This window comes from Emys orbicularis, chromosome 19 (assembly GCF_028017835.1).
Source record: "Emys orbicularis isolate rEmyOrb1 chromosome 19, rEmyOrb1.hap1, whole genome shotgun sequence".
Lineage (NCBI taxonomy): Eukaryota > Metazoa > Chordata > Testudines > Emydidae > Emys > Emys orbicularis.
Window position 1 is genome coordinate 17,011,943 of NC_088701.1, and position 15,174 is coordinate 17,027,116.

Consider the following 15,174-nt stretch of genomic DNA (forward strand, 5'->3'; position numbering starts at 1 on the left):
TGCAGGGAGCAGGGCGGGGGCTCAGCAGGGGGCGCTGTGCTGCAGGGAGCAGGGCAGGGGCTCAGCAGGGGGCGCTGTGCTGCAGGGAGCAGGGAGGGGGGGTCAGCAGGGGGTGCTGTGCTGCGGGGAGCAGGGAGGGGGTCAGCAGGGGGCGCTGTGCTGCAGGGAGCAGGGAGGGAGGTCAGCAGGGGGCGCTATGCTGCAGGGAGCAGGGAGGGGGTCAGCAGGGGGCGCTGTGCTGCAGAGAGCAGGGAGGGAGGTCAGCAGGGGGCGCTATGCTGCAGGGAGGGTCTCAGCAGGGGGCGCTGTGCTGCAGGGAGCAGGGAGGGGGGTCAGCAGGGGGCGCTGTGCTGCAGGGAGCAGGGAGGGGCTCAGCAGGGGGCGCTGTGCTGCGGGGAGCAGGGAGGGGGTCAGTAGGGGGCGCTGTGCTGCAGGGAGCAGGGCAGGGGCTCAGCAGGGGGCGCTGTGCTGCGGGGAGCAGGGAGGGGGTCAGTAGGGGGCGCTGTGCTGCAGGGAGCAGGGCAGGGGCTCAGCAGGGGGCGCTGTGCTGCGGGGAGCAGGGAGGGGGTCAGTAGGGGTCGCTGTGCTGCAGGGAGCAGGGCGGGGGCTTAGCAGGGGGCGCTGTGCTGTGGGGAGCAGGGAGGGGGTCAGTAGGGGGCGCTGTGCTGCAGGGAGCAGGGAGGGGGCTCAGCAGGGGGCGCTGTGCTGCAGGGAACAGGGAGGGGGCTCAGCAGGGGGCGCTGTGCTGCAGGGAGCAGGGAGGGAGGTCAGCAGGGGGCGCTATGCTGCAGGGAGGGGCTCAGCAGGGGGCGCTGTGCTGCAGGGAGCAGGGAGGGGGGTCAGCAGGGGGCGCTGTGCTGCAGGGAGCAGGGAGGGGGGTCAGCAGGGGGCGCTGTGCTGCAGGGAGCAGGGAGGGGGCTCAGCAGGGGGCACTGTGCTGCAGAGAGCAGGGCGGGGGCTCAGCAGGGGGCGCTGTGCTGCAGGGCGGGGGCTCAGTGGGGGCGCTCTCCCCGCACAGTCTGGACTGAACCAGTGTCCCAGTATGGGGCGTGGGGCTGCTATTTGTCAAATGAGTTGTCGAAGTCGGGCACCAGCTGCCTCTGGCCATTGCATATCTCCTGTGTGTTCCCAAACGAGCTGGGTGGGTACATCCCACCTCCTCATTACCCTTCATGTCCTGCCCTAATCTGTTGTGCAGCGTTGCTGTTCACACTGGCTCCCTCCCTCCCTCCCTCCCCCCCCCCCCCCCACAGATGCATTTCAGCATGGGGTCAAGGGGTGTTGAGATAGCTAGTGCTGTGGAAGGCCCATTAAAATCAATGGGGGGGGGGATGTAGGACCCCTTCTTCCCCAGGGAGTGGATCAGGGAGAATTAGGCACAGGAGGGGGGTAAACAGGCAGTTGAGAAGGTGGGGGGCAGAGGGGGAGCAAGGAGAAGATTGGGGGGGGTTTAGAAGTGCTGGAGGAGAGGGGAGAAAGCTGTGGTGTAGGGCAGGGGAGAGGCAGGCTGGGGTGTGCTGGGCAGAGGAGGTTTGTGTGGGGAGGACAGGTCCATGCCTGCAAAGGGGGGCAGGGGGAGACAGGCCTGTGTGTGCTCAGAAGTGGGGGGTCAGGGGTATGTGTGCAGGGAGGAGGGTTGAGGGGGTGGCCCAGGCATGCTGGGAGGGGGTGTAACCTCTGGCCCCCAGGCCAGACCCCGTGGTGTGGGCTGGGGGTCCCTGGCACAGAATGAGGAGATGGCTGGAGGTGTAGCACAAGCTGCCCCCCACCCCGGGCTCTGTGGGATGGTAGGGCCGGGCTCTGGGGGTGGTGGCAGCGCTGGGCTCTGGGGGTGGTGGCAGCGCCAGTCTTTGTGGGGGTGGTAGGGCCAGGCTCTGTAGGGGTGTTAGCACCCAGCTCTGGGGGGGTGGGAGGGCCGGGCTCTGGTAGGGTCATAGTGCCGGGCTCTGGGGGGGGTGTGGTAGTGCCGGGCTCTGGAGGGGTGGTAGCATTGGGCTCTGGGTGGGTCGTAGTGCCGGGCTCTGTGGCCCTGGTGCCGTCACAGTTCCAGGCGGTTGACAGTTATTGTCGTAAAATCGGGGCCAAACGCCTGGCCAGGCTGGGCCCCGTGCCAGCGCCCCAAGGGTCATTCTGTCTGGCCCCCGATGGGTCGAGCTCTGTGCTGGCCAATCACAGCGCTTGGCCAGCCAGTCACCACTGCACGGCTTTGTCACCACCCAATCAGAGCGCTGCGTTCGCTAATCATTCGGGGTAAAAGCTGGAATAAACAAAACACAGCCAATGGGAAAGTGGCGTGTTCGGAGCGCGACGATGTGTGGGGCTGAAGCAATGGGTCTCGGGGTGCTCCCAAGACCGGGGCATTGTCCTAGGAGGGAGTGATGCCTAGTAGTTAGAGCAGGGGGCTGGGAGTCAGGATTGCTGGGCTCTATCCCAGCTCTGGGAGGGGAGTGGCGTCTAGTGGTCAGAGCAGAGGATGAGGGGGGTCAGGACGCCTGGGTTCTATTCCAGGTTGTATCTCTGACCGACTGTGCGACCCATCCCCAATCTGGGGCAGCCGATAGCGTGGCACCCAACAGAGTGTGGTGGCAGGAGTGTGACCTGCAAGCAGCGCCCAGAGCCCTGGGTGGCAGCACATCCTGGGGTGGCAGTGGAGAACTAGGGCAGTGATGGGCCCTGGGGCAGGTGTGGGGGCCCTGGGTGGGTGATGGGGGACTAGGGCGGGTGAGGGGCCTCGGGGGGGGGGGTGATGAGGGACTAGGGTAGGTGATGGGGAATGAGGGCAGGTGATGGGGGACTAGGGTGGGTGATGGACCCCTGGGCAGGTGGTGGGGGACTAGGGTGGGTGATGGGCCCCGGGATGGGGGATGGGGGATGGGGGCAGGTGATGGGGCCCAGGGGCGGGTGATGGGGGACTAGGGCAGGTGAGGAGCCCCAGGGCGGGGGATGGGGGCAGGTGAGGGGTCCCGGGGCGGGTGATGGGGGATGGGGGCAGGTGATGGGCCCCAGGGCGAGTGATGGGGGACTAGGGCAGGTGAGGAGCCCCAGGGCGGGGGATGGGGGCAGGTGAGGGGCCCCGGGGCGGGGGATGAGGGATGGGGGCAGGTGATGGGCCCCAGGGCGGGGGATGGGGATGGGGGCAGGTGATTGGGCCCCGAGTCGGGTGTGGGAGGATGAGGGTGAGTGAGGGGCCCCGGGGTGGGTCTGGGGGCATTAAAGCGGGTGATGCGGGATTAAGGAAGTGATGGGGGACTAGGGCAGTGATGGGCCCCGGAGCCGGGGGGGAAGGGTACACCAGGCAGTGCCTGCCTGGGATGCTGGAACAAGGGAAGTGGCCCGCAGGAGCTGTGGGGACACCCTGCGAGTCCGTCCGCGCATCAAACACAGCCTGGATCTGGATCCAGCCCCCGCCAGCTCCTCCAGGGCCGGGGCGGCTGCATGTTCCCTGCCCGGCGACCCTGCTTCCCAGAGGGGACTGAGCCGAGCTCCCTTCCCTTCAGCATCAGGACCCGCAGGCTGCCCCTGGGGCGGGGGTGAGATAGCGCGGTCCCTGCCGGGGCCTGGATCTCCGCAGCTGACCCCCCCGCCCCGCCCCGGTTCTGGCACCTCCCCGTTTCCAGCACCGTGGCTGCCGCCCGCCCCCGCTCCCTGCGAGCATAGGATGTGTTTGCAGCTGGAATTTTAATCTGAGCCAGTTACTGCAGCAAATGGAAAATGGTGGGGCTGGGGGAAGCGCAGGTGGCAGGGCTGGTGGCACCGGGGATCAGCAGGGGCAGAGCTGGGCCACTGGGGAGGGCAGGGTGCCATGCTGGGGAGGGCAAGGTGCCAGTGTGTGTATCTGGGGGGAAGGGGGAGCCCCCAGTGTTTGTATCGGAGGCAGGAGAGCCATGACGGGGGGGAGGGGAAGCTATCAGTGTGTGTATTGGGGGAGGGCAGGGGGACCATGGCTGGGGGAGGGGCAGCTGCCAGTGTGTATCGGGGGCAGGGGGGCAGTGGCTGGGGGGAGGGGAAGCTGCTATCATGTGTATCGGGGGAGCAGCTGGGGGGGCTGTGGTTGGGGGGAGGGGGAGCTGCCAGCTCCCCCAGGAGCAAGGGAGGAGCCCAAGGTGCTGGTTGGAGCTGGATCACGGAGGGGCTGTTTGGATCCAGGGGGCTGGGCTGGCCCATTACAGAGACTCTGCGTGTCCCTGTGGCCCCAGATCCCAGCTCGATTCACGCTTGGGACCCATCGCGCCAGCTAATCCGCCTCCCCGTCATTCGTTTATTTGGGGAGAGCGTCCACATGGCAGCCAACACCCTGGCGTTGTGCCATGCGCTGGCCATGGCGGATTCGCTGGCTGGTGTGCCAGCATTGCCAGGAAGGAATGGGGCAGCAGTCAGCATGGCCATCACTGAGCCCTGGGGAGACGGGCTGGAGAGACAGGAACGCTGGTTTTGGGGGGCTGTGGGGTGTAGTCAGCAGAGCAGGAACTGTGGGGCTGGGTTTTCAGCCTCGCTTTGGGGGCTGTGAGGAGTAGTGGGTGGAGTCGGGGGGTGTAGTGGGCAGAGTCGGGGCTTGGGGGGCTGGGTTCTCAGCCCAGCTTTGGGGGCTGTGAGGTGTAATGGGTGGAGCTGGGGGGTGTAGTGGGCGGAGTCAGGGCTTGGGGGGCTGGGTTGTCAGCCTGGCTTTGGGGGCTGTGGGGTGTAGTGGGCGGAGTCGGGGATAGCATGGCAAAGCCAGGGCCAAGCCCTCCCCTCCCCTCCCTGGGGTCACACTCCCCATCAGAGCTTGACTCCTCCCTTTTGCTTTCCAGGGGGTGTCCTGGGCTCTGGGGGGAGGACAGAGCCCAGCAGGGGCGGGGGAGGGAGCCGTCTGTCTGCAGATGATGAATGGACCTGGCTGCCTGAGTACCATGTCTGCTAATGTTTAGGCGGGTAACAGCCTACTGCTGCTGCCAGCTAACAGGGCGACCCCTGGAGCTCCTGTGGTGGGAGGGACCGGGGGACTGCCCCTTGGCCCATTCCCTCGGTGCATTGGCCTGCTGGCTGCACCCCCTGCTCCACTATCATCCTGCCCCATGGACACTGGCAGAGCTGGGGGGTGGGGCCAGGGGGAGCTGGGGGTGGAGCTCCCCTATGAATGGTCAGCAGGAACTGGAGGCTGTCCAGCCCGGGCCACAACATGGCATCGGAAATGCCAACCTGGGCCCCAGTTGGGGATGTTGCTCGTTGGAGAGAGAGAGACTCACCCATGGGGTTTAGTCCAGCCTTCCCGGGAGCAGTTCTCCCAGTCCCTGCAGGAGAAGACACCCCCAGGGTGGGGCAGGCAGAGCCCCCCAAGATTGTGCCTGGGGCTCTGTGGGTGCCCAGCTCCCCATGGCTCCTCACGGCATCACTCTCCCCACAGATGGATCCGGTGCAGAAGGCGGTGATTAACCACACCTTCGGGGCGCCCCTCAGCAAGGCCCGGCGCCCCGTCATCTCCTGCAACGTCTGCCAGATCCGCTTCAACTCGGAGGTGAGTCCCCCGCTGCACTGGTTCCTGGCAAAGGCCCCCCGCATTGTGAGCCGGTATTGCCGGCCACCCCGCCAGGCGGCAGGACCCAGAAGGGCCCCAGCTTTGGACCAGTCTCTGGGAGGCCCCCTCCATGACCCAGACCCCTAGGGTGTCACTCTTCCCCCAGGGCAAGCCACGCAGCTCGCTGCGGTCCTCAGGGCCTTCACCTGTGGGCCAGCACCACAGGGATGCTCAGCTGGTGCAGCCACACAGGCAGAGTTCTTGGCTCGCTGGACCGGAGTCCTTGGCTAGTAGAGTCCATCCTGGGCAGCCCGAGCCCCTCTGTCGCTCAGCCTGGCCTCAATGCATAGGCGCCGACTCCGTGGGTGCTCTGGGGCTGGAGCACTCACGGAGAAAAATTGGTGGGTGCTCTGCACCCACCGGCAGCCAAGCTCCCGGCCCCGCCCCTCAGCTCACCTCCTCCTCCTACCCTGAGTGTGCCGTGTCCCCGCTTCTCCTCCCAGGCTTGCCATGCCGCGAAACAGCTGTTTCGCAGCGTATCAAGTTGTGGGAGGGAGGGGGGAGGAGCAGGAATGTGGCACGCTCAGGGGAGGAGGCGGGGAAGAGGCGGGGCCAGGGTTGGGATTTGGGGAAGGAGTCCAATAGGGGCAGGGAGGGGGTGGAGTTGGGGCAGGGACTTTGGGGAAGGAGTTGGAATGGGGATGGGGCAGGGGTGGAGTCAGGGCCAGGGGCAGGGGGGCACAAGCACCCACTAACGCCAGAAGTTGGTGCCTATGCCTCAGTGGGCTTCCCCTGAAACCCCCCGCTCCTCCAGCAGCCAGTGCTTAGCCCTAGCCTGGGCTCCCAAGTGGGAGGGGCTCAGTCCCCTGCACAGAGGCGGGGTCCGTATCTCTCTGGGGCCTTGGTTGCTAGGTGGCCATGTTGTGGCGACTGGGTTTGCCCTGAGGTGGGGATCAAGGCCCAGACAGCTCGGCGATACCCACCTGCGTCTTAGCCTGCCCCAAGAGCACACAGGCCTCCCCCCACTAGGGAGCAGTGCTGCACACAGGGGAAACTGAGGCACAGCTCGGCTTCTTAAAAATATTACCCAAACTTCCCACTTGGTCACAGGGCCGATGGGGGCTTAGCTCTGCTTGGACCCCAGGGACATGACCTGAGGTGGGGGATGGCAGAGCTGGTCTGGGCCCCACAGGAGGGGCGGGCCAGGCCAAGATGCAGCAGGCCAGGGAGGGGACGACTTCCCCAGGCAGCGCTGGCTGTACCGACCCGGCTGGCTCCTCGATCACCAGTGGACATGGGAGCTGCTGAGAGCTCGTCTGTCTGTCCTGTGTGTTCCCTGGTGGGTGGGTTGGGGTCACACCTTTTCCTCTCCCCCCACAGCCTGGCCCCTGTCTGACACTGACCCTCCCCCTGGGTCTCACTTTAAATCATGGGTGGGCAAACTACAGCCTGAGGGCCAGATCCAGGCCGTCAGGGCTTTGGATCCGGCCCGCGGGATTGCCACCCCCGTGCCGCCGCGGGCCCTGCGCCGCTCCTGGAAGTGGCCGACACCACGTCCCTGCGGCCCCTGGGGGATGGGGGGGAGCAGAGGGCTCCGCGCGCTGCCCTCGCCTGTGGGTACCTCCCCCGAAGCTCCCATTGCCCGGGAACGGGGAACTGCGGCCAATGGGAGCTTCGGGGGAGGTACCCACAGGCGAGGGCAGCGTGCGGAGCCCTCTTCCCTCCCCCTCCCCCAGGGGCCGCAGGGACGTGGGGCCAGCTGCTTCCAGGAGCGGCACGGGGCCAGGGCAGGCAGGGAGCCTGCCTTAGCCCTGCTGCCACCCCAGAGCCACTCCAGTTAAGCGGCGCTGGGCTGGAGCCCGCACCCCACACCCCTCCTACACCCCACACCCCTCCTACACCCCAACCCCCTGCCACACCCCAACCCCCTGCCCTGAGCCCCCTGCTGCACCCCACACCCCTCCTGCACCCCAACCCCCTGCCCCGAGCCCCCTGCCGCAACCCGCACCCCCTCCTGCACCCCAACCCCCTGCCCTGAGCCCCCTGCCGCACTCCACACCCCTCCTACACCCCAACCCCCTGCCCTGAGCCCCCTGCCGCACCCCACACCCCCTCCTGCACCCCAACCCCCTGCCACACTCTGCACCCCTCCTGCACTCCAACCCCCTGCCCTGAGCCTCCTGCCGCACCCTGCACCCCTCCTGCACCCCAACCCCCTGCCGCACCCTGCACCCCTCCTGCACCCCAACCCCCTGCCCTGAGCCCCCTGCCCTGCCCAGGAGCATTGTGGGAACGTGCGGAAAGTTCTGTCCGGCAGGCAGTGTGTGGGGGGTGTGCATGCAGGGAGCAGTCAGGGCGCGGCCCAGGGGTCAGCACTGACCGGGAGGGGAGAGCCCCTGACCGAGCCCCGCCCCACTCCCCCCAGCACAGTGCCCCCTAGCGCCGGGGTCAGCACTGACAGGGAGGGGAACGCCCCTGACTGAGCCCCCCACCCTCCGGCACAGCGCCCCCAGTACCAGGGTCAGCACTGACCAGGAGGGGAGAGCGCGCCTTGCTGAGCTCCCCACCCCTCCGAGCACCCCTGGGCTCTGTTCTGTTGCCTACCCCTGCCCCGGCTCCGCTCCCCGCTGCGTCAGGCCCTGGGGCCTGGGTCTCGGGGGTGGGGTTATTTGCTGCTCTCTGGTTCGAGCTGGGCTGGAGCGGGTTGGTGGTGGGGCCCAGCTAGGGTGAAACCGGTCCGAGGCTGGGCTCCTCGGGCAGAGCCCAGGGATTGGGTACCAGGGGCTAGCAGTGCCCCCTGCAGGCTGGGCACCGCTTACCTGCATTGCCCCGGCCAGCCGGTAGGAGAGATTCCCCCTCTCCCCACCCCCGCAGCATTGTCCTGCGTCAGTGCAGCTGTTATTCCTATCGGCTCCCGCAACCAGGCCAGGATCTGCTCCCAACCCCCGGCTGGCCGGCCGCTCCAGAGGAGTGTGGGAGGGGGATCTGCTCCCCCCAGGATGCACTTGGAGCCCATGGGCGCAGCGTGGGGCCAGCGGGTATCTGCCAGAGCGAAGGGTGCCGGGTATGGGGGCGGGTGCTGCTACAGCTGTCCTTTGGCACAAGTCACTGGATGTTTAAACCCTCGCTAATGGCAGAAACCCGTCCCGAAAATGGGTGGCATCTCCCCATGGGCACCAACACCCCACAGCCAGCCCCACGGCCTGCCAGCAGCACCAGGGCACCGGCAGAGCTGGGGGGAGCTCAGGGCTGGGATAGCAGGGGCTGCGGGTCGGGATTGAGGGGCACCGGCAGAGCTGGGGGGGGCAGGGCTGGGATAGCAGGGGCTGCGGGTCGGGATTGAGGGGCACCGGCAGAACTGGGGGGCAGGGCTGGGATAGCAGGGGCTGCAGATCGGGATTGAGGGGCACCAGCAGAAGTGGGGGGCAGGGCTGGGATAGCAGGGGCTGCGGGTCGGGATTGAGGGGCACCGGCAGAGCTGAGGGGGGCAGGGCTGGGATAGCAGGGGCTGCGGGTCGGGAGTGAGGGGCACCGGCAGAGCTGAGGGGGGCAGGGCTGGGATAGCAGGGGCTGCGGGTCGGGATTGAGGGGCACCGGCAGAGCTGGGGGGAGCCCAGGGCTGGGCGAGCAGGGGGCTGCGGGTCGGGATTGAGGGGCACCGGCAGAGCTGGGGGGGGCAGGGCTGGGATAGCAGGGGCTGCGGGTCGGGATTGAGGGGCACCGGCAGAGCTGGGGGGAGCCCAGGGCTGGGCGAGCAGGGGGCTGCGGGTCGGGATTGAGGGGCACCGGCAGAGCTGGGGGGAGCCCAGGGCTGGGATAGCAGGGGCTGCGGGTCGGGATTGAGGGGCACCGGCAGAACTGGGGGGCAGGGCTGGGATAGCAGGGGCTGCGGGTCGGGAGTGAGGGGCACCGGCAGAGCTGGGGGGGGCAGGGCTGGGCTAGCAGGGGCTGCGGGTCGGGATTGAGGGGCACCGGCAGAACTGGGGGGCAGGGCTGGGATAGCAGGGGCTGCGGGTTGGGATTGAGGGGCACTGGCGGACCCCCAGGGCTCATCCCTCTCCCAGCAGCAGCCGGGGCTGTGGACCCGCAGCGCTGGGGGCGGGGGGGGGGGGCGGGCTGGGGCCGGGGGCTGTTGGCTCGTGGCTGGGGATTAGCTCGGCTGTGGTTTGTTGTTGTCTCCCAGCTGTGGCTGCAGCCACGTCTCAAGCTGTGACCCCAGCTGGGATAAACAAACAAGGCTGAGTGCGGCCAGCAGCAGCCCCGCCCGGGGCGGCTACAGCCGGGTGTTCCCCCCAGCCCCTCCCCCGGTGCTCTCCCCCAGCCCCCCCTCCGGGCAGTGTACAGCCCAGCACCCCCCTCCAGGTGGCTACAGCCCGGCGCTTCCCACGAGCCCCCCCCCCCCCCCACGGGCAGTGTACAGCGCGGTGCTCTCCCCCAACACCCCCTTCGGGCAATGTACAGCCCAGCTCTCCCCCCCCAGCACTCCCTCTGGGCGGCTACAGCCCGGCGCTTCCCACCAGGCACCCACTCCAGGCAATGCACAGCCCAGTGCTCCCCCCCAGCACCCCCTCTGGGCGGCTACAGCCCGGCGCTTCCCACCAGGCACCCACTCCAGGCAATGCACAGCCCAGTGCTCCCCCCCAGCACCCGCTCTGGGCGGCGTACAGCCTGACGCTCCCCACACCCAGTGCCCCCCCCGGGCAATGCACAGCCTGGTGCTCCCCCCCCCCCACCCACTCTGGGCGGCGTACAGCCCAGCGCTCCCCCTCAGCCCCTCCCCCGGTGCTCTCCCCCAGCACCCCCTCTGGGTGGCTACAGCCTGGCGCTCCCCCCCAGCACCCCCCTCCGGGCGGCGTACAGCCCAGCGCTCCCCCCCAGTGCCCCCTCCAGGCAATGTACATCCCAGTGCACACCCCCCCCAGTGCCCCCTCTGGGTGACGTACAGCCCAACACTCCCGCCCATGGTGCCCTCCCAGGAGTCGCACCCCCCCAGCTCTCTGCCCCATGCCCAGCACAGCCCCATCTCTGCCCCTAGGTGGCCTCTGCCGGCTCTGGTAGCCAGTGTGGCTGGGGAGGACCGTGTCTCTCCAGCCAGGCAGGGTGGGGTTCAGGAGATCTCCCGGGGTGCCCTGGGAGCAATGGCCCCAGAACGAGACTCGTTAGGAGCAGAAGAGAATCCAGATTGGGCGTAGCTGCAGCAAGAGCCGCTGCCATGTGGGGGTGCTGTGGAGGCAGCACATCCACCCCAGGGAGTTAGCAGCACCCCAGTCATTCCCTCTTCTGGCTCCCACCCCCCTGCGCTAACCAGTGGGCCCCTCGCCTTCCCAGAGCAGGGCATGGAACCCAGGAGTCCTGGCTCCCAGCCCTTTCTAAATACTAGATCCCGCGGCTCTCCCCTCTGGCCCAGTTGCTGAGTGCTCCAGGCCCCCAGGTGTGCTGGACCCTCCCCCGCCCCAGGCTGTCAGAGCTCCCAGCCCGGATCCTTCATGGCAGGGTCTTGCCAGCAATTACTGGGAGATGGACTGGTGTACCCCTCCCCCGCAGCCGGCTTCACTTCCAGTTACTGGGGAGGGACCCTGAGCTGGGGTAGTGGCGGGGGGGCTGCGGGTCGGGATTGAGGGGCACCATAGAGCTGGTGGGAGGAGCCCTGAGCTGGGGTAGTGGGGGGGGGGCAGCAGGTCAGGATTGAGGGGCACCATAGAGCTGGTGTGGGGAGCCCAGGGCTGGGTAGTGGGGGGCTGTGGGTTGTGTGGATTAGAGAATCCAATTAGAGGCCCTTTTCCAGGGGGCTTGGGGGGGCTGCTCCCAATGCTCCCCTCTGGCCTGTGACTCTGGAAGCACTGCCCCATCTGTGTCCCCCTGGGGGGCTGGGCTCTGACAGTGGTCCCTGCCCCCCCCTCCCCACACTGCCAGGCTGGCGGAGCCGGCAGGCGTGTCTAGGTCACACACTCAGGCCTAGGTGGGGCAGAGCCATGTGTTCCTGCCCCCATTGCCAAGCCCTGACCCAGGGGCCCCCTTACTGCCTCCCCAGCCCCCTGTGGGGGGGCCACACTGTGGGGGAAGTGTCAGGTCGGGGTTGATGTAGGGGGGCGCACTGTGGGGGGAGGGTCAGGGCCATAGTGTGGGGGGGGCCGCACTGTGGGGGGAGGGTCGGGGGTTGATATGGGGGGCTGCGCTGGGGGCTTGGGGAGGTTGGAGGGCAGGGAGGCTTGGGGGACAGGGCAGGGGAGGGTGGTGGCCGTTCTGTCGGGGTTTTCCAGGGTGCCCTGACCCCCCCCTCTCCCCGCAGAGCCAGGCCGAGGCGCACTACAAGGGGAACCGACACGCCCGGCGCGTCAAGGGCATGGAGGCGGCCAAGACGCGGCAGAAGGAGTCGGGGCCCCGCGAGGGCGACAAGCCGGGGCCCGTGGGCAGCCCCATGTCCAGCGTCAGCGAGAGCGACTCGGACAAGCCAGGTGCTCCCCGCCCCCACGGGCCCTTCCCCCTTTCCCCCGGGCCCTCGGCACCCATGTCCCCCCCAGCCGGTGGGGGGATGGGAGCTCTGATCATACACAGCGCTATCCCCCCCTTAGCACCTTCCCCACCCCCTTGGTCTGGTGCTGGCACCTGAGGGAGTACTGGGGCACCCCTGGGGTTGGGGGCTGGGGGATCCTGCCCCAGGCAGCAGTAGTGCCGGAGGGAGGACCCGTTCTCGGCACAGGGCAGGGGGCAGTCCCAGGAGTGCCCTGAGTGGCAGCTGCCAGCCTGCAGTGACGGGCTGAATTGCGGCTGCTTCTGGGGTGGGATGTCAGCTGCTCAGTGGCACCCAGGACGCTGCCCTGGGACCGGGGGGCAATTCCATCCCATCCCCAAACCCACACAGGGCAGCCCCGGCCCATACTCCAACTCCAGCTCTGGGGCAGCTCCCTCTGCAGCGGGAACCCGAGCTGGCTCGTCAGCCGAGCCGGGCGGCTAATTAAATAGCATAGAATTAAAAATTGATTGCAGTTGCAACAGGCGGGTAATGGAGCCGTGTGGCGCCCGGAAGCCGGGTTGCTCTGCAGAGTCTGGCGCTGCGGTGCTGCCGGATAAAGAACTCGTGTCCTCCACACACATACCCCTGCCCATCCCCACACCACTGCCAAGGCCGAGGTCACGGCTTGCACCTGCAGCTGGCGCCGTGTACGTGGGGGCGGCGGGGAAGGGACAGACTGGATCGAGATCCTGTTCTCCCCTCGGCATCCCATCCTTAGAGCCAACAGCAAACTAGGCTGCAACAGAGGGGCGTGGGCATCAGGTTTGGGGGGCACTGGCAGAGCTGGGGGGGCAGGAAGCCCAGGGCTGGGATAGCAGGGGGCTGGGGGGCACTGGCAGAGCTGGGGGGGCAGGAAGCCCAGGGCTGGGATAGCAGCGGGCTGGGGGGCACTGGCAGAGCTGGGGGCAGGAAGGCCAGGGCTGGGATGGCAGGGGGCTGGGGGGCACTGGCAGAGCTGGGGGGGCAGGAAGCCCAGGGCTGGGATAGCAGGGGGCTGTGGGGCACTGGCAGAGCTGGGGGGGCAGGAAGCCCAGGGCTTGGATAGCAGGGGGCTGGGGGGCACTGGCAGAGCTGAGGGGGCAGGAAGCCCAGGGCTGGGATGGCAGGGGGCTGGGGGGCACTGGCAGAGCTGGGGGCAGGAAGGCCAGGGCTGGGATAGCAGGGGGCTGGGGGGCACTGGCAGAGCTGAGGGGCAGGAAGGCCAGGGCTGGGATGGCAGGGGGCTGGGGGGCACTGGCAGAGCTGAGGGCAGGAAGGCCAGGGCTGGGATGGCAGGGGGTTGGGGGGCACTGGCAGAGCTGAGGGGCAGGAAGGCCAGGGCTGGGATGGCAGGGGGCTGGGGGGCACTGGCAGAGCTGGGGGCAGGAAAGGCAGGGTTGGGGGGCAGGGGGCTGGGGGGCAGGTGCTCTCATGCCTGTCCTGGTTTGGGGCCATCCTGGATGGAGGGGAGGGCGCCCTCTGCGGAGTCACTCTCCTCCCTCCCGGCAGCGCCCCAGTGTTCTCCCCCAAACCTCTGCCCACCCCCCAACAACCCGGCATGGGAGCCCAGACGGGGCCCAGCCCCAGCTCCATCCTGCCCTAGCTCCATGCACAGGGAGGCTGGGGGGAGGGGGGCCACCCCCTGCTGCTAGTGCCCAGTTGTGGGACCCCAGCCGGCCCATGGGTGCCTCCAGCTGGCTCCAAGCGCCCCCCCCCCCCCCCCCCACCGCCGTGTGAGCTGGGAACCCGATCAGCGCGGTTACCGGAGCCGCGCTGCCCTGCGTGCCCCTGGTCTGGAAACTTTCCTCACGAGTGGAACTGGGGCGGGGGGGATGTTTAATGGGGCCCCATGAATTATAGAGCAGCCCTCGCACTCTGGGCCTTGTGCTCGGGTGGGGGGGGGAAGGAGGCTGGGCCAACGCGGGGGGGGGGAGGGCTAGGAGGAGGAAGGGGCTGTGTGTATGTGGCAGCCTGGGCCCCCTGAGCCAGGAGAGCCCATCTGGAGGAGCCGTGGGCTCTGCCACGGGCTGGGCAGGTTCGTTCTCGGAGCCGATCCTTGGCATTGCCCAACCGTGCTAAGTGATAGATCCCTCCCCCTGCGGTGTGGGGCAGGCAGCCGGCCGGGCTCAGCAGGGGCAGGGCTGGCACGGGAGCCCACCCCAAAACACTACAGGGGCTGCAGGGAGCAGGGGGGGCTCAGTAGGGGGCGCTTTCCTCTCAGGCAGGGCTGAGCCCAGAGTGGCACTAGGGGGCGCTGTGCAGCCTGGCGCCCCAGAACCTGTCCTGCACCCAACCCCAGCTGGTCCCTCGTGGGCAGTCAGCGGGGAAGGGCCCTGGGCTCCTGTCGGGTCCCGTGGGAGCTGCTCCTCCATGGGGCTCACTCAAGTTCGGCCTGTGCCCCCGGTTCAGCTGGCATGACCTGGTGGCCCAGCCGGGCTGGTTTGGATAGAGGGGGTGATGTCCCTCAGGCCCAACCCACAGCCCCCAGCCTGGGGCTCCACCACACAAGCTGTGCTGAGGCCCCTGAATCCCAGCCCCGGTGCCCCTCCACAGGCCGCCCCTTTGCCAGCCCCACCAGCCCGTCTCCTGCCAGCCTCTGCTCCTCCCCACGCTGCCCCGGGGGGTGAGCAGCAAGTGCTAATGGCGCCACTGACTCACCCGCACTGCAGCAGCAGGGCATGCACTGGGCCGGGATTGCGCCCTCCATGGGCACCGTGGGGGGCAGCCTCCCCCTGCTAGCTGGCTCTGCAGCACCCAGGGGGCGGGGGGGCCTGTGGGGTCTTCAGGGATTGGCGGGACGCAGGGGGCAGAGGTTGCAGTCAGCCCTCTCCCTGCCCCAGGGCTACTGAGCCTGTCCTGTGCCCGGGGAACCCGGGGTCCTCACCCCTCGTCCAGGCACCCCACCCCAGCTCTGAACCTTCTCTCCTCTCCTGCAGCCGAGCAGCAGAACGGGCTGGGGGTGACAGTGCCCTCGGCGCCCGCCTCACCCTTCAAGCCGCCCTACCTGGCATCTCCGGTCCCAGCCGTGCCACCCTACCAGGCCTCCTTTGCCGAAGCGAGCCAGGAGCCCAGGGGCACGCTGGCCATGGGGGACGTGGCGTCAGCGCCCGCTGGCACCTCTGTGCCCAGCAGCAATGGCAGCGCGGGGCCAGGGGCGGCCTCCAAGTCAGACGAGGAGAAGGCCAAG

At 68.4% G+C, this 15,174-nt stretch overlaps 1 protein-coding gene across 1 annotated transcript in view; it reads left to right on the plus strand.

Annotated features, from left to right (window-relative positions):
• ZNF385A (zinc finger protein 385A) overlaps positions 1-15,174 on the plus strand; it is a 39,533-nt gene that overhangs the window by 19,002 nt on the left and 5,357 nt on the right. Inside the window, exons 2-3 of the mRNA XM_065419574.1 lie at positions 5,384-5,494; positions 11,784-11,900. Coding sequence (XP_065275646.1) covers positions 5,384-5,494; positions 11,784-11,900 — 228 coding nt within the window. The remainder of the gene's footprint in view (positions 1-5,383; positions 5,495-11,783; positions 11,901-15,174) is intronic.